We start from the raw sequence: 27491 nt of genomic DNA on the forward strand, positions 1-27491 counted from the left end.
ATAACACTAATGAATGTGGCAGATCCATATTATAATAAATACAATTTTTAAAAAAGACAACAGGGGCCAGTGCTGTATTGTAGCAAGTACAGCTGTTGCCTGCAACACTGGCATTCCATTTGGGTGCTGGTTTGAGTCCTGGCTGCTCCACCTCTAACCAGCTGCCTGCTAATGCAGCTGAGAAAACAGCAGAAGCAGCCCATGTCCTTGGGCCCCTGAACCCATGTGGGACACTGGGAAGAAGCTCCTGGTTCCTGGCTTTGGTCTGGCCTGGTCCAGCCCCAGCTATTGGGGCCATTTGGGGAGTGAACCAACAGATGGAAGACCTCTCTTTCTGCCTCTTCCTCTCTCTCTGTAACTCTGCCTTTCAAATTAATAAAATAAATCTTTTAAAAAATTAAAATAAAGAAATAAAGACAACAAAAAATTTGAACCTATGCATTCAGACATGGGGCACTAGGTATCTTACCTGCTAGGCCAAAGACCCACCCTTAACATGATTGTTTAAGTTTTTTTTTTTCCCCTCTTTCTCAAAATGCTACTCTAATGACAGGAAAGGAACAACAACAACAAAAAAGAATTTATAAAAACAAAGAGTTCATGAAAAGTACATGAAAAGCAAGAATATCTCCCCATTCTCATAATGTGAAGATAAAAGAAAAAGATCATAGCAAGTCAACATTCTCTTTCCCAGTTTCTCCACAATAGAGCCATGACTTTAAATTCAAGAAAAATAACTTACTAAATTTACAGATAAGTTACAGGAGGAATGTCTATTAATTCTGAAAAACATAGGAAGAAAAACAAATGGTGCAGCTAAAAAAAGCCACTAATCTTTAAACTCAACAATAAAGGAAAAGCTTACTATCCACACCTATCAGGCACATAACTTCAGTACCCAGTGAGATTTAAAAATGATTTAAGTCTGAATTCTTATAAATGGCAAGTTTTAATAAAAAACAGTGTAAGAACTGTAACACTGTGATAATGCAGATATTATAAAATGTTTTCTGTATTTGAAACCTACAATTCTCAAAATGAAAGGAGGATTTACATGATCTCTTGAGTAGGACAGCTATAAGTAATCCACTAGCAAGCATTGAATAAGTACGGAGACTGTAGTGGCAGGGTTCAGTAAAATAAATGCAAAACACAGGGTGTAATTTCATTGCAATTTAAACTAGTTATTTAAAATACACGAATGAATATAGACACAATTTGGATATACATGTAGCACAGTTAATAGCTATCAAGAAGGAATAGTTGGAAAGAAGAGAGGTAGGCTCTTCTATCTAGAAAAATCATGAGAAAAATTAACCATAATGTACTAGTAGGCAATTTTCTATAAAGCATTGGAAAGACGTTTATTCTTTTGACAAAGCAGAAAAGGCTGGATGAACTGTACTTCATTCTTGGGGAAAAAATGTTTCATGTCAGATGTATTCATTACTATACTCATATATGCATTTCAAATCTATGGTTCCATGGTTAAAATGACAAATTAATTATTAAGATGTGGTAGCGAATTAATTTATAATTGTTCTGTTTTCCTTCCTATTATCCAATTATCCTAAACCTTCAAATTCTTAACATTTTCCTTTCTTCCTATGCATCACTGCTTGTCACTTTTAAAAATTGATTTATTTTTGTTTATTTAAAAGGCAGAGAGACAGAGACACAGAGCTTCCATCTTCTAGGTCACTCTCCCAAATACCTGCAAAGAGGCAGAGCTAAGCCAAGCTGAAGCCAGAAGCCTAGAACTCAATCTGGGTCTCCAATGTAGACAGCAGGTACCCAACTACTTGAGCCATCACCTGGTGCCTTCCCAGGGTGCAACCTCAAAGGAAGGTGGAATCAGAAGTGAAGCAGAGGGGCCAGCTCTGTGGCATAGTGATAAAGCTGCCACCTGGAGTGCTGGCATCCCATATGGGTGCCAGTTCAGGTCCTGATCCTGCTCCATTTCCAATCCAGCTTTCTGCTGTGGCCTGGGAAAGCAGTGGAAGATGGCCCAAGTCCTTGGGCTCAGACTTGGGCCCCTGCACCCGTGTGGGAAACGCATAAGAAGTTCCTGGCTCCTGGCTTTGGATCAGCACAGCTCTGGCTGTTGTAGCCATCTTGGGGAGTGAACCAGAGGATGGAAGACCTCTCTCTCTCTCTCTCTCTCTGCCTCTGCCTCTCTGTAACTCTACCTTTCAAATAAATAAATAAAATAAATAAGGCTTAAAAAAAAACAGAAGTGAAGCAGAGACTTGAACCCAGGCACTATGACATGGGACATGGGTGTTCCAAACAGAATCTTACCACTGTGCCAAACTTTTGCCTCTAGTCTTCGTTTTCTAAGAACATCTGCTACTTTTATTCGTTGGGTCTTTGAGTTTATTGCCAGGGGAAAAAAGTACACAACAGTGACCTCTGTGAAACCATCTACAAACTATAATGTAATTCAATGCAACTAACAAACATTTGTTAACTTATTCATTACTTATCGAGTGTATGACACTGAAGTGGGTGCTAAAAGATGAACAAGGACAAATAAAATCCAAATATTTTTAAGTTTCAGAGAAGATAATGAATAGCACACAGTTTATTTCATTTATAAAATGAAGATGATATGTACTTCATATGGTTACTTAAAGAAGACAATGTAAGTAAAGGGCCCTGGATAAACACGTGACAAGCAGCAAGTGTTCCTGCAACACCAGACTTGACCTACATCGTAATTCTAAATTTAAAACCCTTGGCATAGCATTAGTATAACCTTTTCTACATACCAGCCCACATGTTAAAAAAAGATAGTTTAAATTATCTATTTATAAAATTATAAACTAGCAATAAGAAACTTTATTGAAGGGGCCGGTGCTGTGGTGTAGCGGGTAAAGCCGCTGCCTACAGTGCCGGCATCCCATTTGGGCGCTGGTTCAAATCCTGGCTGCTCCACTTCCGATCCAGCTCTCTGCTATGGCCTGGGAAAGCAGTAGAAGATGGCCCAAGTCCTTAGGCCGATGCACCTGCGTGGGAGACCCAGAAGGAGCTCTGGCACCTAGCTTCAGATCTGCACAGCTCCAGCCATTGCGGCCAATTGAGGAGTGAACCAGAGGATGGAAGACCTCTCTCTCTCTGCCTCTCCTTCTCTGTGTAATTCTGATTTTCAAATAAATAAATAAATCTTTTTTTAAAAAGAAACTTTATTAAAAACTTCAAATCATAAGACATTCTTTTGGAAATTAAAATATATTTCAAATGTTTTGAAAACAGTTAAAGCATTCTAAAAGCAGCATCACAAGCTTTTTCCTAATATACCAAATAACTAATATATTTAATTTAATGACTACCTGGGAAGCAAACACTAATCATTGACTGATCCATCCATGAGCAGCTGCTTTCAGATTCACAGATGCTTTCTATCCTACAAGTGAAAGTGAGTGTCATGTTTTGCTTTCTATCCTACAAGTGAAAGTGAGTGTCATGTTTTGGTTAGCTGGATGATCCAGTTAATTTGTTTCAATTATTTGGAAACAAAGGAAAAGAAAGGTACATTAGAAACTAGCTTCTGGGGCAGGCATTGTGGTGTAACAGGTTAAGCTGCTGCCTGTAACAGCATCCCATTAGGGTACTGTTTCTGGTCCCAGCTCCTTGCTAATGCACCTAGGAAAGCAGTGAAAGATGGCCCCAAGTCCTTAGGTCCCTGCACCCATGTGGGAGACCCAGAAGAAGCTCCTGGCTCCTGGCTTTTGTCTGGCCCAGCCCCAGCTGTTGTGGCCATTTGGGGAGTGAACCTGCAGATGGAAGATCTGTCTCTCTATCTCTTTCTATCTCTGTAACTCTGCCTTTCAAATAAATAAGTCAATTTAGAGAGAGAGAGAGAGAGAGAGAGAGAGAGAGAGAGAGAAGCTACCTTTTAAGTAGTAGTTGAGCATTGGGTATAGCAGTTAGGACACAGTCTGAGATGCTCACACCCTATATTGGAATTTGAGTCCCATCTCCACTTCTGATTCCAGCTTCCTGTTAAGGCACACTCTGGGGGGCAGGAGGTGATGGCTCAGGGACCTGAGCACCTGACACCTACAGGGGAGACTCAGATTGAGTTCCAGGCTCCTGGCAGAAGCCTGGTCCAGTCTGTTCAAGCCCTAGCTGTTGTGGGCATTTGGGGAGGGAACCAGCAGATGGAAGATCTCTGTCTCTCTCTCTCTCTCTTTCTCCCTCTCTCTCTGACTTCCAAATAAATGAAAATAAAAAGAGATTAAAAAAAAACTTCCTTAAAAAAAGTCAATAGTAACCCAGCATAAAAATTGGATAAATATATATAATAGGAGCTAGCACTGTGGCATAGCAGGTTAAGCCGCCATCTGCAGCACCGGCATCCCATATGGGCACTGATTTGAGTCCCAGACACTCCACTTCTGATCTTGCTCCCTGCTAATGAGCCTGGGAAAGCTGTGGAAGATGGCCCAAGTGCATGGGCCCTTGCACTCATGGGGAAGACCTGGAAGAAGTTACTGGCTCCTGGATTTGGCCTGGTTCAGCTCCAGTTGTTGTGGCCATCTGGGGAGTGAACCAGAGGATGGATGATCTCTCTTTGTCTCTTTTTGTCTCTCTCTCTCTGTGATTCTGTCAAATATAATATTTTTTTAAAAAGACCCATTAATAAACAGATAACTTCTAAGAAAATTAGAAGTTTTCAATAAATGTAAGATTGTCTATTAAAAATAAATATATATTAAAACAAATATATATAATACCATGCCATTTTTTACTACAAAATTTATAAATAATATCATATATTGACAAGTAAATTATGGGGTCTGATGCTGTGGTGTAGTAGGTAAAGCCGAATGATCCACAGAAAGCAGTGGAACATAGCCCAAGTGCTTGTGCCCCTGCACCCATGTGGGAGAGACCCATAAGAAACTCCAGGCTCCTGGCTTCGGATCAGCCAGCTAAACCAGTGAATGGAATGCATATCTCTCTGCCTCTCAAATAAATAAATCTTAAATAAATTTAAAAAAAATAAAGAAATGGGCCAGCACTGCAGCATGGCGGGTAAAGCTGCTGTCTGCAGTGCCAGCATCCCACAGGTGCGCCAATTCGAGTCCTGGATGCTCCACTTCTGATCCAGCTCCCTGTTAATGGCCTGGGAAAGCAGTAGAAGATGGCTCAAGTGCTTGGGCCCCTGCACCCATGTGGGAGACTCAGAAGAAGCTCCAGGCTCCTGGCTTTGGATCAGCCCAGCTCCGGCCATTTGGGAGTGAACCAGCAGATAGATGGAAAACCTCTCTCTCTGCCTCTCTGAAACTCTGTCTTTCAAATAAAGAAATAAATCTTAAAAAAAAAGAAAGAAAATGGGCATTCACATATTGTTGGTGGAAATTCAAACTGATGTAGCTTTTCTGATGACCCTTTTGGTAATGTGTTTCAAAAGTTTTAAAATAAACCCCTACAGGGGCTGGCGCCATGGCTCACTTGGTTATCCTCCACCTGCAGTGCCGGCATCCGGTATCCCATACGGGCACCGGGTTCTGGTCCCGGTTGCTCCTCTTCCAGTCCAGCTCTCTGCTGTGGCCTGGGAAGGCAGTGGAGGATGGCCCAAGTGCTTGGGCCCCTGCACCTGCATGGGATACCGGGAGGAAGCACCCAGCTCCTGGCTTCGAATCAGTGTAGCTCCATCTGCAGTGGCCATTTGGGGGTTGAACCAATGAAAGAAAGACCTTTCTCTCTCTCTCTCTCTCACTGTCTAACTCTATCTGTCAAATAAAAAAAAAATACCCCTACTTTGACCCTATATTCTTCTTACAGAAACTCATCCTAGGAAAATAATCATGGATATGAAGATAAATAAACTATGAACATGTTGTATAATTTTCAATAATTAAAGAATGAAAACAACCTAAATGATAGGGATTTGTTTACTATAATTTGATTCACATAATCTTCAGTATACAGTGATTAAAATACTACCACAAAGAGATAAAGGGGATATCAAAATAACAGAGTACCTGTTAAAAAGTCAGAAAGACCTGTATGTGATGAAGACAGAATGATCTATATTATATTGCTGAGAAAAGTGATATGCAGAAAGTTATGAATGGTATGCTCTTACTTTTATAAGAAAAAAAGAAACATATACATATATATTTCATTTGGCATATATCATCTCTGGTAGAATACAGGATTTCCCAGGGGTTAGTTGGGCCAATGTGTATCAATTTTGTTTATTTTTTCAAAAAACCAGCTCTTTGTTTTGCTGATCTTTTGTAATGTTTTATAGGATTCAATTTTGTTGATTTCTTCTCTAATTTTAATTGTTTCTCTTCTCCTACTAGTTTTGGGTTTAGTTTACTGTAGTTTTCTAGATCCTTTAGATGCATTGATGGCTCATTTATTTGGTACCTTTCCAATTTCTTGATGTAGATGCCTATTGCTATAACTTTCCTCTTAGTACTGCTTTTGCTGTATCCCATAAGTTTGATATGTTGTGTTGTTACCTTCCTTTGCTTCCAGAAAGTTTCTGATTTCTCTTTTGATTTCTTTTATGACTCACTGTTCATTCAGGAGCATGTTGTTCAGTTTCCATGTGTTTGCATATGCTCTAGAGATTCCTGAGTTGCTGGTTTCCAGCTTCACTCATTGTGGTCCAAGAAGATGCATGGTATGATTTCGATTTTTTTTAAGTTTGCTGAGTCTTGCTTTATGGGCTAGTATGTGGTCAGTCCTAGAGAAATTTTCATGCACTGCTGAGAAGAATGTGTATTCTGCAACTGTAGGATGAAAAGTTCTGTAGATATCTGTTAGGTCCATCCCATGGGAAAAAGAACTGAGTATCTAGGGTCAGAGTATGAAACAGAGATTTCTCTGTATACTCTTGTGTACCTTTAACTTTTCTTTTATTTGAGAGGTTAATGGACAGAGAGAGAGTGCTCTAGTTTACATCTACTAGTTTACTTCTCAAATGCCTGCAACAGCCAGGATTGGGTCAGGTCAAAGCCAGGAGTCATGAACTCAATCTGAGTCTTTTACATGGATGGCAGGGAATTGAGGACTTGAGCCATCACCTGCTGCCTCTCAAGTGTAGACATCCCAAGTGGTGTCCCAAAGTGCCATTCGCCCATCACAACTGTTGAATTTTGAATCATGTGAATATATTTGCTTTTATAAGTTAAGTAATGTCACAGAGTATTTTTTAAAGGGATGATTTATCAATGACATCTTTTTTAAAAAAAATTATTTATTTATTTTGAAAGGTAGAGTCATAGAGAGGAAGAGGCAGAGAGAAAGAGGTCTTCTATCTGCTGGTTCACTTGCCAGATAGCCTCAACAGCCAGAGCTGTGCCAATCAGAAGCCAGGAGCCACAAGCTTCTTCCAGGTCTCCCACATGGGTGCAGGGGCCAAGCAAGTACTTAGGCCATTCTCCACTGCTTTCTCTGGGCACATGATCAGGGAGCTGGATCAGAAGTGGAACAGCCAGGACTTGAACCGGCACCCATATGGGATGCCAGCAATGCAGATGGTGGCTTAACCCACTACACCAGAACACCAGCTCTGAAAATTTACATATTAAAATGTTTATTTATTTTCATCTAACTTAAAGGGGGAGAGAAAGAGAGAGAGCTCTTCCGTCCACTGGTTAATTCCCCAAATACCCACAACAGCTATGGCTGAGCCTGGCTGAAGCCAGGAGCCTAGAACTCCATCTGTATCTCCCATGTTGATGGCAACATCATCTGCTTGAACCATCATCTGCTGCCTCCCAGATGTATTAGCAGGAAGCTAGAACAGAGGCAAAGCAGTAGGGACTCAAACTAGCACTCAGATAAAAGATGTGGGCATCCCAAGTGGCTGATAACCCACTGTAATACAATGACCACCCCTAAAATTTACATTTTTGATTGGCAACTTCTTACTGTTTAATGTAAGTATTTAATGCTATAAATTTCCTCATAAGCACTATTTTTACCACATCTCATAAATTTTGATATATTAGCTTTCATTTTAATTCCATTTAAATGTTTCCTAATTTCCCTTGAAACTTCTTTTTCAACAGAATGTTGTGTGATTTCCAAGTATTTAGGAAGTTTTCCAGATCTCTTCTTGTAACTGCTTTAAAATTTAATTTTCTTATTGCCAGAGGCTATACCTTGTCTCTTTTATATTTTTTTAAAGTTCATTTCTATTTACTTAAAAGGAAGAACAATAGAGACAATAATGGAGGGGGGGAGGAAGGGAAGGAGGGAGGGAAAAGGGAGAGAGAGAGAGAAAGAAAGAAAGAAATCTTCCATCCATTGGTTCCCTCCCCAAATGCCTAGAACTCCATCCTGGCCTACCAAATGTGTGGCAGGGACCCAAGTGTTTGGGTCATCACTTGCTATTTCCCAAGATATACATTAGCAGGAAGCTGGATCTTAATTAGACATGTGAATTGATCCCAGGCATCCAGTATGGGATGCAGCTTGACCTACTGAGCCTTAACCCACTGTGCCATAATGCCCGCCTGCTCCCTTTTACCTTTGTTAAGATTTATGACTCAGGGGGCCGGCGCTGTGGCGCAGCAGGTTAACACCCTGGCCAGAAGCACCGGCATCCCATATGGGTGCCAGTTCGAGACCTGGCTGCTCCACTTCCGATCCAGCTCTCTGCTATAACCTGGGAAAGCAGTAGAAGAAGGCCCAAGTCCTTGGGCCCCTGCACCCAAGTGGGAGACCCGGAAGAAGTTTCTGGCTCCTGGCTTCAGATCACAGCTCCAGCCATTGCCGCTATGTGGGGAGTGAACCAACGGATGGAAGACTTCTCTCTCTCTCTCTGCTTCTCCTCTCTGTGTAACTTTGACTTTCAAATGAATAAATCTTTTAAAAAAATGACAAAAATAAAGAAACAAGTCAATTTCACAAACATAATTCAATTTTTTTGTATTCCTTTCTCAGTAATATATAAAGCATGAAAAAAAAATCAGTAAAGACATTGATGATCACAACCAACATCTTGACCTCACTGATATTTATAAAACACCATTCCTAGCAACTGTAAAAGATGTATGACAGTATGTCAAAAAGTTCATGGAAAATGCATTATGGAAACACTATGCATGGATTTCAAGTTTTTTCATGCCAAAATGAACTTATCTTTTAATTCCATTTTTCTACCAATTTTTGAAGCATCTTCATATTCTATATGCCAAGATAGATCACATGCTAGAGGCCATAACACATCTCAGTGAGTTCAAAAAGAAATCAATAATAAGATGTCTAGGAAATCCCCAGATATTGAAATTAACAACACACTTCTAGAATAATCCATGAATCAGAAAAGAAATCACAAAGAAAATTTAAAAATGCTTCAAACTCAATGATTATAAAAATGCATAATATGAGTTTATTAAGATGGAATATACTCAGTATTGATCTATTATTATTTTAAAATACAAACTATTTTGGGGCCGGCACCGTGGCTCATTTGGTTAATCCTCCACCTGCGGCGCCAGCATCCCATATGGGCACCCAGGTTCTAGTCCTGGTTGCTCCTCTTCCAGTACAGATCACTGCTGTGGCCCGGGAGGGCAGTGGAGAATGGCCCAAGTGCTTGGGCCCTGCACCAGCATGGGAGACCAGGAGGAAGCACCTGGCTCCTGGCTTTGGATCGGCATAGCTCCAGCCGTAGCGGCCATTTGAGGGGTGAACCAACAGAAGGAAGACCTTTCTCTCTGTCTCTCTCACTGTCTAATTCTGCCTGTCAAATAAATAAATAAAATACATACTATTTTTACATACACAAAAATATGACTACAAAAAATGTGTGCTAACAATGTATTTTATTTTTCCAATTAAAAATGAGGAATGCTGGGGCAGGCATTTGGTTCAGTGGTTAAGACACAGGTAACCACATCCTATATTGGAGTGTCTAGGTTTGAGTGCCAGCTCTAATCTCAATTCCAGCTTCCTGCTAATGGGCACTCTGAGTGACTGCAGCTCAAGTAGTTGAGTCCCTGAAAACCAAATGGGGGACTCAGATTAAGTTATGAGCTCTTGGCTTGGGCATGGCCCAGCCCTGGCTGTTGTGGTCATCTAGAAAGTAAACCAGTGGATGAAAGATCTCTATTACTTTCTCTCTTTGTCTCTCTGCCTTTCAAACAAAAAAAATTTTTTTAAGATTTCATTTATTTATTTGAGAGGTAGAGTTACAGACAGTGAGAGGGAGAGACAGAGAAAAAGGTCTTCCTTCTGTTGGTTCACTCCCCAAATGGCCAGAGCTATGCAGATCCGAAGCCAGAGCCAGGTTTTTCTTCCTGGTCTCCCACACAGGTGCAGGGGCCCAAGCACTTGGGCCATCTTCTACTGCTTTCCCAGACCTCAGCAGAGAGCTGGATTGGAAGAGGAGCAGCCAGGACTAAAACTGGCGACCATATGGGTTGCCGGCACACAGGCAGATTAACCTACTGTGCCATGGTTCAGGCCCCTCAAACAAAAAATTAAAATAGGGACCAGCATTTGTGGAACAATGGGTTAAGCCATCAATTATGTAGCCTGCATTCCATATTGGAGTGTTGGATCAAGTCCTGGCTGCTCCTCTTCCAATCCAGATTCCTGTTAATGTGCCTGGGAAAGCAATGGATGATGGCCCATCGTACTTGCATCCTTGCCACTCACATGGGAGACCCAGGTGGAATTCCTGCCTCCTGCCTTGGCCTCATCCAGCCGTGGCTTTTGTGGGCATTTGCAAAGTAAATCAGTGGATGGAAGATCACCCTCTCTCTGTCTCCCTGTCTGTCCTCTGTCAATCTGCCTCTCAAAAAAAGAAATCTTTTTAAAAATGAAAATTAGAAAAATGTTTGAATGTTAACTAAATGCTGAGTATTCCTTATGAGTGATTTTTTTTTCTTTTTTGTCTAAATGGATTTTCCAAATGTTTGATTTTTGAGCATTTGGCATTTTTGGTTCAATGATTTTTTTAAAATTAATTAATTTATTTATTTGAAAGGCAGAGAGACATGGTGCGGGATGAAGGAAGGCATGCATAGAGAGAGATCTTTTATCACTGGTTCACTCCCCATATGGCCACAACAGCCAGGGCTGGTCCAGGCCAAAGCCAGGAGACTGGAACTCCATTCTGGTCTCCCAAGTGGGTAGTGATGCTCCCAAGTGGGTAGTGATGGTCTGTGTATTCGGGCCATCTGCTGCTGCTTTCCCAGGAGCATTAGCAGGAACCTGGATCAGAAGTAGAGCAGCTGAGACACAAACTGGCACTCTGATAGGGGATGCCAGCATTGCAGGCAGTGTCTTAATCCAATGCCAGGCCCCAGTGACTGTATTTTTCACTTTATAATTTCTATGCATTTTAGAATTTTCAAATTAATCTGCTTTTTAATAACAACCTACTAATTTTATGGATTTCATTCATTCCTCTATATCTTCAAATACTCATTTTAAATGTTCATTATAGAAAACTTCAAATATATAAAAATTTAGAAACATTGTATAATGAACCCTCAAATATTCATCACAGTATCAACAGTTATCAAATTCCCCTACCAAATGATTTTAAACAAATCTTAGTCATATAATTTCATCCATATTTCAGTATATATTTTTAAAAATATAATTTTTATAAATATAACCAAAATTCAATGATCATATCTGAGTTTTTAATAATTCCTTAATATTATTAAATACCTTTGAAAATTTTAATCAGACTGTGTTAAAACTCTTTCAGCTGGCTCTACCTGTCCTTTTGGTCTGAATTTCCTGAACCCAAGAATTATTTCTCTCTTGGCACTGAATTTGCTACTCTGTTTATAATTTATTTTTCTGTGAAATCATCTTCAAAGGAAATTTCTTCTCTTTTTTAAAGATTTACTTATTTATATGAAAGGCAGAGTTACAGAGAGACAGGGAAAGACAAAAAAGAGAGAGGGATCTTCCATTTGCTGGGTTTGCTCTCCAAATGGCCACAATAGCCAGGGCTGGGCCAGGCCAAAACCAGAAGCCAGGAGCTTCATCCAGGTCTTTCATGTGGTTGGCAGGGGTCCAAGTACTTGAGCCATCTTCCACTGCCTTCCCAGGTGCATTAGCAGAAGCTGGATTAGAAGTGGAGCACCCTAGACTTGATCCAGTGCCCATATGGGATTCTGGTGTCACAGGCAGAAGAAGCCTAACCTGCCACACCACAATGCTGGCCCAGGAAATTATCTTCTATGAAAATTTTGGCAGGTCATGACTCAGGGAAACCTCCATATGGGTGGATTTTTTCAAATTAATTAATTTAATTGAAAGAGTTTCAGAAAGAAAGAGAGACAGAGAAAGAAAGAGATTATCTTCTATATAGTGGTTCACTCCCCAAATGGCCACAATGGCTGGGGATGGGCCAGGCCAAATCCAGGAGCCAGGAGCTTCTTCCATAGGGCCCAAATACTTGGGTCATCTTCTACTGCCTTTCACATTAAGAGGGAGCTGAACTGGAAGTGGAGCAGCTAGGACTGAACCAGCACCCATATAGGATGCTGACATCACAGGTGGCAGCTTAACCTGCTATGCCACAACACTGGCCCTAATAAATAAATATTTAAATATAATTTTTGTACCATGATAAACTTTTAATTCCATCTTTCTAGGAATTGTTTGAAGGCCCCTCATATATCTTTAACGTTTAAGTATTTTCTTCAATGTTTCTAAAGTTTTGAAAGAGAATGGAGAACTTCTTCTATCTTCTCCATTTGTCTTCTCAGCCAGAAGTTCTAGATAACTTCTGTAGTAAGAAGATAGCCAATATTAAGAGTACTACCCAAAAATAAAAAGATAAGAGCAACAGCAGCAATCAAAGAAGTCTTTCTCCATGTTTCACTGAATTCTGAGCAGAAAAGTAATCTGAATTTTGTTTTAAACAAATTAATAAGAACTAAAAAATAGTGAGAATTCAGAATTTAAACTTGACTTTCAAAATGAATCATTACCCTCTCACAACTGTGTAATAGTTCACCCACCTCAAAAATAGCTTACAATATCATAATATTTTCAGTTTTAATAAAAACTATATTAAGTATATTTCCTCAAAACAGAATTCATCACTCCTACAATGTATCTACATGAAATGTAATCTGTCACTCTGATATTATTTAAATGATAAAATTACCTTTGTGTTTATTCAGCAGCTTGTAGCCTTCACAGTATCTGTTTGATGAAGTCATCATCTTGGCTGTGTCAAGGTAAGAGTACACTGCAGCAAAATCAAACTCCTTCTTACCATCCCACCAGCTTTTCTGCTTAGCATAGTTTTTCATGTCTGGATGCTCCCGATTAATTTTGGTTGTTATAGAAAGTTGATTAGAAATATTACGAACTCCTTCTATTTTCAAAGAAGAAGAGGGGCAAGAAAAAGCAAAGTTATATTTAACATAAAGTAGCTACACGTTCTTTCTTAATCACTATTTAAATGTAAATATAGACAAATGCCTCACTTAAAAAATGAGAGGAATCTACAAAGATACTTCAAAAAGTTCATGCAAAAATACAGTTAAAAAATAATGTGTTATTGGGTATTTGGTACAGCAATCAAGATGCTGCTTGGGATGCCAGCATCCCATATTAGAGTGCCTGGGTTTGAAGCGCTGGCTTCACTTCCAATCCAGCTTCCTGCTAATGCACACCATGGGAAGAAGGAAATGGCTCAAGTACTTGAGTTCCTGCCATTCATGTGGGAGACAGGGATTGAGTTCTAGTCTCCCTGATTTGGCATGGCCCAGAACTGGCTGTAATGGGCATTTGGGGAGTGAACTATTACCTCACTGTATCTACCTTTCAAAATTAAAAAAAAAAAAAAAAAAGTAATGTGCATCTCAATGAACTTTTAAAATTATCATCACATGAACAAAACCACAGGAAAGAGAGCAAAGAATTCTAAAACAATCAAATTGTATTGTTTAGTTTCACATAATATAATACTGGAGTTTAACTCAATGTTAGAAGAAATGCTAATGAGGTTTTATTTTTATTTTTTTGACAGGCAGAGTTAGTGTGAGAGAGAGACAGAAAGAAATGCTAATGAGTTTTTAAGGTTATTTATCTATTTATTTGAAAGTCAGAGTCACAGAGAAAGAGGGAGACACAGAGTGAGCTTCCATCCACTGGTTTACTTTCCAGATGGCTGCAACGGCAGGGGCAGGCCAAAGCCAGTAGCCAGGAACTTATTCTGGGTCTCCCACAAGGCTGTCATGGGACCAAGTACTTTGGCAATCCTCTACCACTTTAACCAGGCCATTAGCAGGGAGCTGGATTAGAAATGCGGCAGCCAGGACATGAACCGGCGCCCATATGGGATGCCAGCATCACAGATGGAGGCTTTGCCCACAATGCCGGCCCCAGTAATGAGTTATTTAAAAGTGAAAAAATACTGTAAAACAGCCCAAAGCTATTGCACAGAACGTATATACAGATAACACGAAATTCATGTTCCCAGAGATAACACTTCTTTTTTATCTTTGAAAGCTCTTAATAGTGCTCTTTCACTCCAAATCAACCCCTCACTGCACTGGATTCTAAATTTTAGAAGATAATTAGATGTAATATTTACTGTTGAGACTATATTTTATTAATTCTAAAGCAAATTAAATCATGAAGAGCTGTCCATACCTTGCACTTTTTCTGCTGCCCAGTACCTCCCTGCAGTCTCCAGAATCCAGGCTTCAGTCCTATCAGCTATCAGGAAACTGTTGTGATAGCTGAATTCCATCGTACCCTCTGTACAATTTCCACCCTGGCCATATTTTTCTAATAAGTCAACAATGACATTGAGGGCTTTTTCAGCTGTATCAGCTCTCTCAAGGCCAAGTCTAAAATAAACATGTTAAAGTTTTTAGATTAAATTTCCTTTCTTTTTCTTTGAAAAATTTCATGTGTGTAAGATTTTATGTCTACATGCAAAGTAAAAATTTTTTCAAGTTAACAGAAAAAATGAAATTACTTTTAAACTTTTGCTTTTGAAGTTACTTTGGAACCGTGAAGTCAAATAGATGTATGTTCAAATTTCAACTTACTAACTTATTTGCAAGTTATTTATCTCTGACCCTTAGGTATCTCATTTATAAAATGAGGATAATAACATATACCATATAAAAGTATTGTGGGAATTAGCTAAGGGATGATAAAGTATATTAGGTATTTTTAGTAAATTATAATTTCTAACTCGTTCCTTTCTCCCAATTAATGAGATTTGAGAGTCATAAAGCTGTAACTGGTAGTCCGAAGCATATGTGACCCACGCCACAAAGTATCAAAATCCAAAAATAGGAAAATAAAACAGGTAAAAATTATGCTAAAATTTAAATTGAGACACATTCTATAGTGCAAAAATAATAGAAAAATAACCTGACAAGGTCCATGCCCAGTAGTGCTTCTTCATCACAAACTGCTTCTCTTCCCCATACAGCTTCATTCCCAATGCAAACTCCATGCTCATTGGCCCCCATTTCTGCCCCCCACAACCAAGCTGGGCGACTAAGGACAACAGCATACGTTTCAGGGACTTGATCAATTTCTATATAAGTACACTGTAAAAAAAAAAAAAAAAGTCACAGCAACAAACACAAAACCAAAAACAGAAAAGCTACCAAAGTCCAGAATTTAAAATTAACCACAAGATATGACCAATATGAAAGAGGCAAATGAAATACTTGTATAACCAAATTAAAAATTTCAATAATGACATTACTTAAAAGATATTCAGAATTAACTCAAATATTTGCTGAGCATCTCTTATTATAAAGCACTCTCCTGAGTCAGTTACAAAAATCAATATAAATTTTGCTTTCAAGAAACTAAGACTTCCACATTAACGAAGATACAACAAAAAATCAAGTAAAAGGGCTATGAAGAGAATGAAGATGAGGTGCCATGGAAGCTCAGAGAGATGAAATCTAGTTGTGAAATCTGAAAACATTGCTGTAGAGGGAAATGTATGTGCACTGAAGTTTAACGAAGCAGCTTTCAATGTCCTAAATGTCTTGATTAGTGATAAAAGTACATGTGTGGCATCCCTTAATACAGGAGTATTGCCACAGAAACTCAAGTTACAAGTGGAAGTCACCCATCAAGTTTGTTGACAGTAGGAAAAGGAATGAGAACCATGATTATAAGATAGCATAGATGGGTAAAGAGATAAAGTAGAAATGAGATGAACAGTCTCAGCAAAGGAAAAAAATATGGGGGCCCGGGTTGTGGCGTAGCGGCTAAAGCCATCAGTTGCGATGCTGGCATCTTATAGAGGCACTAGTTTGAGTCCTAGCTGCTCCACTTCCAAGTTATTTCTCTGCTAATGCACCTGGGAAATAGCTGGAGGATTACCCAAGCACTTAAGCCATTGCACCCATGTGGGAGACCTGGAAGAAGCCCCTGGCTCCTGGCTTTGGCCTGTCCCAGCCCTGGCAGTTGCAGCCATTTGGGGAGTGAACCAGCAGATGGAAGATCTCTCTCTCCCTCTCTGTCTCACCCTGTCTCTGTAACTGTGCCTTTCAAATAAATAAATCTTTTTAAAAAAAATAAGACCCAATACACAGATAGCATCTAGTGTTTAAATATTAGAATAGCAGTAAAATAAAATCCAAAAAGTATGTAAATTAGGGGACTGGCACTGTGGCATAGCGGGTAAAGCTGCCACCTGCAGTACCTAGCCATAAAAACACAATATGAAACTCTCATTTAAAGTTCCATGTTAAATGAGTTTTATACATATATTTTAAAGGATCCTTTATGTAATGTGTATACTAGCATGTAACTGCATAAAATTCATGTAGAAGGTGTTATTGTGGTGCCCAATAAATTTTTTATTTATTTTAGAGGCAGAGAAGAAGCTCTCATCTGCTAGTTCATTCCCCAAACGCCTGCAACAGCTGAGGCTTGGCTAGGACCAAAGCTGGGAGCTGGAAACTCAAGCCAGGTCTCCTCTGTGGGCAGCAAAAACCTAGTCACTTGAGCCATCACAGCTGCCTGCCAGGATTTGCTTTGGCAGGAAGCTGGTGTCAGGAGCTAGAGCCAGGTATGGAACCCAGGTCAATGATAAGACACATGGGCATTTTAATCACCAGGCTAAATGCCTGCCCCAACTTTTTTTTTTTAAGACTTATTTATTTATTTAGAAAGTCAGAGCTACAGATAAAGAAAGACAGAGAAAGAGATCTTCCATCCTCTGATTCAATCCCTAGATGGCTTCAATGACTAGTGCAGGGCCAAGCCAAGGCTAGGAGCCAGGAACTGCATCCAGGTCTCCCACTTGGAGCATCCTCTGCTGCTTTTCCCAGGCCATTAGCAGGGAGCTGGATTAGAAGTGGAGCAGCTGGGACACAAACCAGCTCCCCTATGGGATGCCAGCGTCAAAGGCAGCAGCTTTACACACTGCAACACAATGCCAGTCTCCTGCCCCAACGTTTTTGATGTGTCAGAAAACTTTTTCTCAGAGCCTGGAAAAACTTTTCATATTCTACACAAATCAGGACCACTTTTGTCTATCAAACACCAACGGAAACCCCCAATTCCTAGTGAAGTCTTCCATGATCCTTAGGTTGAACTCAATGTTCTTCCTCTGCCACCACACCATACTCATCTTATCTAACTTCAGCATTTAAAACATCATGTTTTATAGTGTGGGTACCTGCATACACATCCTATTCCTATACAAGAGCCTAAGCTCAGGTAGGGTGGGAAGTATCATTATGCTCTTAAAACTGTATATATATGGGGCCAGCGCTACGACACAGTGGGTTAAAGCCCCAGCCTGAAGTGCCAGCATCCCATATGGGCGCCAGTTCTGGTCCTAAATGCTCTTCTTTTGATCCAACTCTCTACTATGGCCTGGGAAAGCAGTAGAAGATGACCCAAGTCCTTGAGCCCCTGCATCCAGGTGGGAGACCTGGAAGAAGCTCCTGGCTCCTGGCTTCAGATTGGACCAGCTCTGGCCATTGTGGCCATTTGGGGATTGAGCCAGGGGATGAAAAACCTCTCTCTCTCTCTCTCTGTCTTTAAAATAAATAAAAATTAAAATTAAAAAAACTGTATACATGAAATTTGTTCCCTTTATATAAATTTTTTAAAGGAAAAAAAAAGAAAGAAAAAGAGTCTAAGGTTTTGAAAGGCAGAATCTGAATCCTGACAGCTGCCTTCAAATCCCTTGCTCTATCTAACATGCTAACATACGGAAAACATTCAAATATTTGATCAAGGACTTAACAATTTCTATTATTATTTCAACTTCCTCAAAATCATTGAAATAAGTGACTAGATTATTTCTGATTCAAAGTATTTTCTAATTCAAATTTGTAACTTCAACAGTCTCTGCCAAATTGATAGCAACTATCTGTGGTATTTTCAAAGAAGCATATGCTAACAAAATGTGTATTTCACCCACCTTAAGATGTTCTCCAAGGTTATGAACTGCAGAAGGAAAATAAATTACTTCTTGCACTTCATCACAGAGTCTATCTGAATTTTTTCCAAAAATAATCCTGTTACCAACTGTTGCTGGAGGCAACGCCACAAAAGTGTCACAGGAACAAGGCTGCATTTTGTAAAATCTAGAAGTTTCAAAATAAAATGAGAAACATTTTTAAGTATAAATAAAACAAATAGCTCTACTCTATGGCCAAGGGATATCATAGCAAAAGCTAATAAAGAGTGCTCATTAAAGTTTTTTATGTTGTAGTACAAAAATAAGTAAGAGTATGACTTGAGTATCAATCATGTTCTAAAAGAATCAACAAGAAAATGATGAGAACTATCTTCTTCTAATCTACATGTCAAGTTTACTAAGATTTTTTCCACACAAGAATTCCCTGAATTTCTTTTCACTATTTCCATTATTTTTGGAGTCCCTGTACCTGGTTCTACTGTTGTAAAGTATATACTCTACTCTATTTGTGTGTATGTATATATACACATATATATGTATATATATATGTGTGTGTATATATATATATATATATATCCTGCTTACTGGATAGTGAGCTCCTTGCGGGCTGGAAGTATATTTTATTAACCTTTGCATTCGCATTTTCATCTCTGGAACTTATCTTTTTTAAAGGATTTATCTTACTTATTTGAAGAGAGAAGGGGAGAGAGAGAGAAAGATCTTCCATATGCTAGTTTACTCCACAAATGGCCACAACAGCTGGGGCAGGGCCAGGCCAAAGCCAAGATCGCAGACCTCAGTTAGGATCTCCCATGTGGGTGGCAGGGGCCCGTCTCTATCTGAGTGCTGGTTTGAGTCTTAGCTGCTCTGCTTCGGATCCAGGAAAGCAGTGGAAGATGGCTCAAGTACTTGGGCCCCTGCACCCTCCTGGGAGACCCAGATGAAGCTCTTGGCTCCTGGCTGTGGCTTGGCCCAGCCCAGCCCAGGCATGAGGCCATTTCCAGGGTGAACTAGCAGATGAAAGATGTCTCTTCTCTCTGTCACTCTACCTTTCAAATAAATAAAAAATAAATCTTTAAATAAATAATGACTCAAGAAACGACTTCAACTAAAACTCTCTTCTCAGTGATGGAAGTTCTCCTTTGTTTCTGTGCTTTTCTTTGTGTATTTCAACCTTTATGTCCTGCGTTTCCTTCTAATTGTGGTCCAAAGTTAGTCCCATCACTCTATGAGCTTAGTAGGTCCTTTAATCCCTCTCTCTATGCTTCCTCCCTCATTGGTAAAATAAGATACTCTCTTATGGGGCTGTTACGAGAATTTAGTAAGACAACATGTAAAGCGTTTTTGCACAGTCAAGGAACGTGGCGGACACTTAAAGCTGTCACAGTTATTACTTGGCAGAGGAGTAAATTTCTCACAAAAGCCTTATTCTTAAGTCCCTCCCACTAGAGGCCTTGGGTGGTGAGGCAGCTACAGCGGTGGCAGCCCAGTCCACACAAAGCCCTTTAGTCCCTGCGCTAACCGGGGTCGTCGGGGAAGCTAAGGAAACTTAGAATGGCACGGAACTCCGCGGAGAAGGCGAAGCCTTAACAACCTTTACTACCTTCTAACCGTATTCATCGTTCAACAAACGTCTATTGAACATTCTTCAGCACCAGGCGCCGCACAGTTGGGAACAACTGGGAACAAAAGCATCCCCCCACCCCCGCTTCTGGGGAGCTGACAGCCTTATTTTAGAGGTGTAATCCACCAAGCGCTTTCTGAAACGTGACAGGGTTAGAACCTCACAAACTCTCCACAGTTAGGGCGACAACTGCCGTCTGCACAACACAGGAGAAAACCGGCGCAGGAAAGTTTCCGCAACTCAAGTTCCCAGAAAGTAACGGGATCAAACTCCAAGCAGCGCTGGCAGAAGCAGTCACCCTGCACCTCGCGCCGGAACCGCAGCCGGCGGGATGCAATCCGCCCCTGGCGCAGCTGGGCTCGGAGCCTCGCCCGTGGGCCCCTCGCCCCGGCAGGTCGCGCCGCGGTTCGCCCTTCCTCGTTCCCACCTCAACTCTGCACGCCTCCCCCCGTGCACGCCCCTCCCCCGGCCTCCGAGCTACCTGAAGTGACAGGGGAAAGTGGCGAGGGAAAGCGGCTCGCTGCCGGAAGCTGCCACCTTTGACCTCGGAAGTTGCTGCTGCGGCCGGGGTGCAGTTCCGGTTAGGCGGCTGAGTTTGTTTACGCTGCTCTCGGGTTTAGAGGCTGCCGCCTTCTGCTCCGACTGCAAGATGGGGAAATCCTTCGCCAACTTTATGTGCAAAAAGGACTTTCATCCTGCCTCCAAATCCAATATTAAAAAAGTGAGTAAAGCGACCCGCGGAGGGATCTGGCTCATCGCTTCTGGGTCCCCGGGGGTTGCTTGAGGTGCGGTTTAGTGACGGTGTCCGTGTGATCCCCGGGAAGATCGCCGTTCCTGGATCATCTCCAGGCCTGAACCTATGTGCTGTCGTCCCTTCTCCGCGGAGTATCTCACTGACGAAGCGATCCTTAATATTTATTTCTCATCCGCGGAGAACCGGGGAACCTAGTGGGCTCTGTCGCCTCTGTCAGAAAGTAAAGTCATAAAATGTGGAGATCGATTTTAGAATTTCTTAGTGTTTCCCTCAGCTTTTGTCTTTTCTGGTCCCAGAGTTCACGACTCCTCAACTCTGGTTTCCTCTAAAATTCCCTGTTTAAGAGAGATCTTAAGAGAAATTAACTTGTTTCCACTCTACATCTCATCCAATAATGTAGTGTATTTTTGATGACCTCGATTGAATTTAGCGTTTTAAGTAATTAATTTCAAGTCTGCTGGATGCAGGGTCGGATACTATGGCAGTGCAAAAATAGTGGGGAAGTAGAGTCTGAGTTAGACTCAGATTCCAGTTACTCCAGCACAGCCCCTGTTAGCCCTGAGACTTTGCACCTTTCTCAAATACTTAATATCTTTAATCCTCAGTTTCCTAATCTGTAAATTAAGGAAAACCAGTATCGATTTCCATGACTTGTGAAATTGCTGTGAGAATTAATGAGGTTGTGCAGGTAAAAGGATTTGAAACAAAGAGGGCACTTAACCCTGTGTCCAGCTCAACAAAATGTTGATTGCCTGTACATACAAACTTGTGAAATGAACTAGCTTTTCGTTGTTTTTGAAACCAAGTTGGCCGGCGCCATGGCTCACTAGGCTAATCCTCCAACTAGCGGCGCTGGCACAACGGGTTCTAGTCCCGGTCGGGGCGCCAGATTCTGTCCCGGTTACTCTTCTTCCAGGCCAGTTCTCTGCTGTGGCCCTGGAGTGCAGTGGAGGATGGCCCAGGTGCTTGGGCCCTGCACCCCATGGGAGACCAGGAAAAGCACCTGGCTCCTGGCTTCAGATTGGCACAGCGCGCCGGCCGCAACGCACTGGCACTGACTGTAGCGGCCACTTGGGGGGTGAACCAACAGAAAAAGGAAGACCTTTCTCTCTGTCTCTCTCTCACTGTCTAACTCTGCCTATCAAAAAAAAAAAAAAGTTAAAAAAAAAAAACACAACTCAAGTATAGGGACCCATGTTTTTGGCTTAGCCAGTGAAACTGTCGCCTGCAATGCCAGCATACTAGGTGAGCACAGGTTGCTCTACTTCAGATCCAGTTCCCTGCTAATGGTCTGCGAAAAGCAGTGTCAAAATGGCCTGAATACTTGGGCCCCTGCACCCACAGGGAAGAAACTCCTAGCTTCCGCCTCGCTGTTGTGGCCATCTGGGGAGTGAACCAGTGGATGGAAGATCTCTCTTTTTCTCTCTGTAACTTTGACTTTCAAATAAATTTAAAAATAAAATAAACTCAACTATACTGAGTTATATTTAATTTTTATATGTAAAACAATCCCATTTATTTAAAAAAGAATGTTGTGTATATTCTCTTACTTATATATGCATTAGAACATGCTTATTTATTTATTTGAAAGAGTTACAGAAAGAGAGATCTTCCATCCGCTGGTTCACTCCCCAAATGGCTGAAATGGCCAGAGCCAGGCTGAGCTGAAGCCAGGAGTCAAGAGCTTCTTCTGGGTCTCGCATGTGGGTGCAAGTAGTTGGGCCCTCTTCTGTTGCTTTCCCAGGCACATTAGCAGGGAGATGGATCAGAAGTGGAGTAGCTGGGACTTGAACCAGTGCCTGTATGTGATACTTTACTCACCACACCACAGCATGGGCCCCTAGAACTTCTTTGAAAAGATATATAACAAAGGGAGTGGCATTCAAGGCTCTTGTTTAGCCCTACATGTGCCCTATGCTGAAGAGTTACCTAGATGAGACAAATTCTTTTAGAGAGATTCTTGTTCTGTTCTCTGAAATAACCTAGGGACTGAATTCAGAGTGGATCTCAAGTTTGACATTTTTGCCTGACAGTTCAGCTATTTTTAATGCTATCAAGATACAAATCAGATTTTTCAAGTATTATCTTGTGATGATGTCATTATGACTAAATTGGATTATGTTGTAAACTATAAATGATAGCATTTTATACTTACTGTAATATAAAACTTCCTTAAGTATTTAAATACAACTATTTAATTTTTTTTTTACTTTACTAATTTAGGTATGGATGGCAGAACAGAAAATATCATATGACAAGAAGAAACAAGAAGAATTGATGCAACAGTATCTTAAAGAACAAGAATCGTATGATAATAGGTATGAAATTCCATTTTGCCAGTGTTTTTAAAATAATGAATTATGTGAGAAGAATCCCTTACTGAATCATGTATTAATTCAGTTTTTTGGAGTTGAATGCCCCAGTGATAGGAGTCTGTTCTTTTTTTGTGAACTGTCTTCTGTCGCTCCCCTCTTCATGGAGGAACGACACTAAACCCTGCCTAGGCTTCATATCCGAGTCACGGCACCATTATGTTGCTCCCCCTCTTCGCAGAGGAATGACACAGGACCCTGCGCTGTTCTTTTGTCTGCTCGGCCCTCCCTGGGTTTGCTGCTGGTTCTTCCCGGGTTGGCTACCGACCCTTCCACCTCCGTGGAAGGGTGGTTCCCCCTGCCACTTTCCCCACTTCTGCGGTGTGCCGGCGCCGCAGACTGGGGAATTAGCCTAGTGAGCCGCGGCGCTGGCCTCCATCTGTAATTTCATATCTTTGAAGTGTTCATTGCCTACCTGGAAGTTGCAGCTCTCTCTGTGTCTGTTATGCGTGAAAGAAGGAAGCAGGCAGATGCAGACTTCTATAGACATTATGATTCCATGAAAGACTTTGAGGAGATATTTTTTAAAGATTTATTTATTTATTTGAAAGGCAGAGTTACAGAGAGGCAGAGGCAGGGTAGAAAGAGAGAGAAAAAGAGAAAGAAAGAAAGAAAGGTCTTCCATCTGTTGGTTTACTCCTTAAATGGCCACAATGGCCAGAGCTGGGCTGATCCAAAACCAGGAGCCAGGAGCTTCTTCCAGGTCTTCCATGTGGGTGCAGGGGTCTAAGTACATGGGCCATCTTTTACTGCTTTTCCAGGCCATAGCAGAGAGCTGGATGAGAAGTGAAGCAGCCAGGTGTTGAACCGGCGCCCATATTGGATAGGCAGCACTATGCCACAGCACCAACCCCAGGGAGATTAATAAGGCTGGTATCTTTAAAGTACAAAGTGATTTCAAAAAATTTCTTTGAATTGAGTTCAAAATGAAGTTTGTTGTTAACCTGTGTTCCTGAACTAAGAAACATGAATATATAGGCTAAGAGCTAGTTTCTCTCTTTTAAAAAAAAAAAAAAAAGATTTATTTTATTTATTATTTGAAAGGCAGAGTTACAGAGAGGCAAGGCAGAGAGAGAGCCAGGTCTTTCATCTGCTAGTTCACTCTCCAAGTGGCCGTAAAAGTTAGAGTTGGGCCAGTCTGAAGCCAGGAGCCAGGAGCTTCTTCCAGGTCTCCCACACGAGTGCAGGGGCCCAAGGACTTGGGCCATCTTCTACTGCTTTCCCAGGCCATAGCAGAGAGCTGGATCAGAAGTGGAGCAGTGGAACTGGCATCCATATGGGATGTCGGCACTCAGAGGGCAGCTTTATCCACTATGCCACAGTGCTGGCCCCAGTTTCTCTTTGTAAGTTAATAAATATTGTGAACATTAGAAAAAGGAAAGAAAGAGGGATGAGCATTTGGCACAGAAGTTAAGACGCCACTTGGAATGCCCATATCTGTATCAGAGTCTGGGTTGGAGTCACATCTCTGCTTTGATTCCAGCTTCCTGCTAATGCACATCCTGAGAGACAGCAGGTGAGGGTCTTAGTGCTTGAATCCGTGTCATCCATGTGAGAGACCCACATTGAGTTGCTGGTTGGTGGCACCTGGCTTTGGCCTGACCCAGCCCAGTCTGTTGCCTGCATTTGGGGAGTGAATCAGCAGATAGAAGAGATCTCTGTCTCTGTCTCTCTCTCGCTCTGCCTTTAAAATAAATAAAATTTTTAAAAAAGAAAAGGAAAAGCTCAGTTCAATTAGGTACCTCTCACTAATTTTACACAATCTGGCTGACTCTTACTGAGTACCTACTTCTTCATACTAGAAAAAACAGTGGTTTGTAGGGGTCTGTAAGAGTGTGTGAAATGTAGTTTCTCTCTACTCTTAAGAAAAGTCTAGTAAAGGATATATACATGGGGCCGGCACCGCGGCTCACTAGGCTAATCCTCCGCCCTGCAGCGCCAGCACACCAGGTTCTAGTCCCGGTCGGGGCACCGGATTCTGTCCCAGTTGCCCCTCTTCCAGGCCAGCTCTCTGCTGTGGCCAGGGAAGGCAGTGGAGGATGGCCCAAGTGCTTGGGCCCTGCACCCCATGGGAGACCAGGATAAGTACCTGGCTCCTGCCATCGGATCAGCGTGGTGCGCCGACCGCAGCGCGCCGGCCGCGGCGGCCATTGGAGAGTGAACCAATGGCAAAGGAAGACCTTTCTCTCTGACTCTCTCTCTTACTGTCCACTCTGCCTGTCAAAAAAAAAAAAAAAAAAAAGGATATATACATGGAGTTCAAAGCTGAATATAGTAACTGATATTTTTGAAAAGCATACACTGCTTTAAAAATGCAACATGCTGAGGGAAGTGTTTAGTCTAGCAGTTAAGTTATCTGCTTCTTCATTGGAGTGCCTGTGTTTGATTCTTAACTTTAGCTCCTGCCAGTGAAAGCCCTGGGAAGTAATGGTAATGGATCAAGTAACTGGGCTCCTGCCACCCACGTGGGAGATCTTGATTGTGTTTGCAGCTCCTGGCTCTGGCCATGGATGTTGTAGGCATAGATAGTGAACCAGCACATGGGGATCTCTCTCTCTCTCTCTCTCTCTCTTTTTCTCTCTCAGTCTCTTAAATAAATAAGAAATGAAATGTCATTAAAAATATATAGGAGTGGGTATTTGAATCAGCAGTTAAGACACTGCTTGGGGTACCTGCTTCCTGCATCAGAGTTCCTGGTTCAGTTCCTAGTTCCACTTCCAATTCTAACTTCTTACTAATGCGCACACTGAGAAGCAGCCGAAGATGGCACGAATACGTGGGTCTCTACCTGGGTTGAGTTCCCATGTCCTGGCTTCAGCCTGGCCCAGTCCTGGCTATTGTGGGCAGTTAGGGAAAGAACCAGTAGATGGGAGATCTCTCTCTCTCTCTCTCCTGTCACTGATTTTCAAATAAAATGAAAATAAATACAACATGCTAACTATAAAACACATTGAGTTCCTAGCTCCTAGCTCCTAGCTCCCAGCTTCAGCCCTTTTTCACCACCCCAACCCATCCTCTTATCAACCATTGTAGGCATTTGAGGAGTGAACCAGCAAATAAGAGCTTTCTGTGTTTCTCTTCTACTTCTCAAATAAAATAATTTTTTAACAAGAGAACTATACATAAAAAGGGATTTTTGATATGCAGCAGACACTGATTCCATTTCATTAGTCTGTTGTAAAGAATTTGCTCTCATTGATTTTGACTCTAATGAGCATTAGTTGGGTTTGACTTTCTAAATAAATCCCAGACCCATTTATTGAAAACTATTTGGTAAGGATTTAACTTAACAATTTAACTTAATTCCAAGTTTATGATGGCATATAATATTACAGAGCTGTCACTATACCCATGGCACTTCAGAGTTTAATCAAATTCTATAAGAGGGGCTATGTCATTTTTTACTTTTCTGTTGGATTGGCCAGAATCTCTCAGGTAGGAAGAAAATCTCAGAACTTACAGTTACTTAAGCGGCAGTACTGTTTGTTTTCCATTCAGAAATTTCAAGTGTCGTTCAGCCAGTGAAATAAAATTTTGGAACTTTTATCTCCAATAAAAGTATTATAATAATTATATAATAATTATTATTATAATTTTATAATATTTATGTATTATAAAATGGGGCCAACATTGTGGCACAGCCAGTTAGCTGCTACCTGCAGTGCCAGTCTCCCGTATGAATGCTGATTTGACTCCTAGCTGCTCCACTTACAAACCAGCTCCTTGCTAGTATGGCTAGGAAAGCAGTGGAAGATGACCCAAGTGCTTGGACCCTGCCACCCACGTGGGAGACGGGTGGAGTCCCGGGCTCCTGACTTAGGCCTGGCCCAACCCAAGCCATTGCAGCCATTTGGGGAGTGAACCAGCACTTTCACTTTCTTTGTCTTTCCTCTCTGTAACTCTGACTTTCAAATAAATAAATATAATACATCTTCTTTTTTTAAAGAAAGTATTTTAACTTTATGTCTTATTTAGGTTGCTTATGGGAGATGAACGTGTGAAGAATGGCCTTAATTTCATGTATGAGGCTCCACCAGGAGCTAAAAAAGGTACTTCTTCATTCCTTTTTTTTTTTCTTTGATATGATTGAAACTAAAGACAGAGAATGGCTATGACAGATAATTTTTAAAAGTGGCAGATATTATGTGATGATAAAAAATAGATATTGTAATAATAAAACAAGTACTAAGAAATTTTCTTTGATTTAGTAGCATTTCATGTTGTTCAAGATGTTGAGAGAAAAAAATATCAACATCAACAGTTCATTTATTCTGAAACAATTTGAATATATTTCTCTAGTCCTTTTTAAAAAATACTTATAAAAAGAAAATAATGTTTATCAATTAAAGCATAAAAGTTTAAAAA

General features: G+C 41.0%; 2 protein-coding genes across 8 annotated transcripts in view; one reads left to right on the top strand and one right to left on the bottom strand.

Moving 5' to 3' along the window:
* Positions 1-20612, bottom strand: part of SCRN3 (secernin 3) — a 32162-nt gene extending 11550 nt beyond the window's left edge. Inside the window, exons 1-6 of one of the 7 annotated variants that reach the window (XM_089328132.1) lie at positions 20482-20612; positions 18377-18542; positions 15346-15527; positions 14611-14810; positions 13115-13327; positions 4478-4608 (exon numbers count right to left, since the gene is read on the bottom strand). In XM_089328132.1, coding sequence (XP_089184258.1) covers positions 4520-4608; positions 13115-13327; positions 14611-14810; positions 15346-15527; positions 18377-18532 — 840 coding nt within the window. In that variant the 5' untranslated portion in view covers positions 18533-18542; positions 20482-20612 and the 3' untranslated portion in view covers positions 4478-4519. Of the gene's footprint in view, positions 1-4477; positions 4609-7204; positions 7538-13114; positions 13328-14610; positions 14811-15345; positions 15528-18376; positions 18543-20427 lie in introns of those variants that run through there. The other 6 variants (XM_089328130.1, XM_089328131.1, XM_002712297.6 and 3 more) reach the window with 6 other exon arrangements.
* CIRSR (corepressor of RBPJ and splicing regulator) overlaps positions 20542-27491 on the top strand; it is a 40731-nt gene continuing 33781 nt past the window's right edge. The window contains exons 1-3 of the mRNA XM_002712296.6: positions 20542-20721; positions 22978-23072; positions 27102-27175. Of these exons, the coding sequence (XP_002712342.4) occupies positions 20650-20721; positions 22978-23072; positions 27102-27175 (241 nt within the window). The 5' untranslated portion in view covers positions 20542-20649. The remainder of the gene's footprint in view (positions 20722-22977; positions 23073-27101; positions 27176-27491) is intronic.

Source organism: Oryctolagus cuniculus, chromosome 3 (genome assembly GCF_051225735.1).
Source record: "Oryctolagus cuniculus isolate XC-2025 breed Fujian yellow rabbit chromosome 3, ASM5122573v1, whole genome shotgun sequence".
NCBI lineage: Eukaryota > Metazoa > Chordata > Mammalia > Lagomorpha > Leporidae > Oryctolagus > Oryctolagus cuniculus.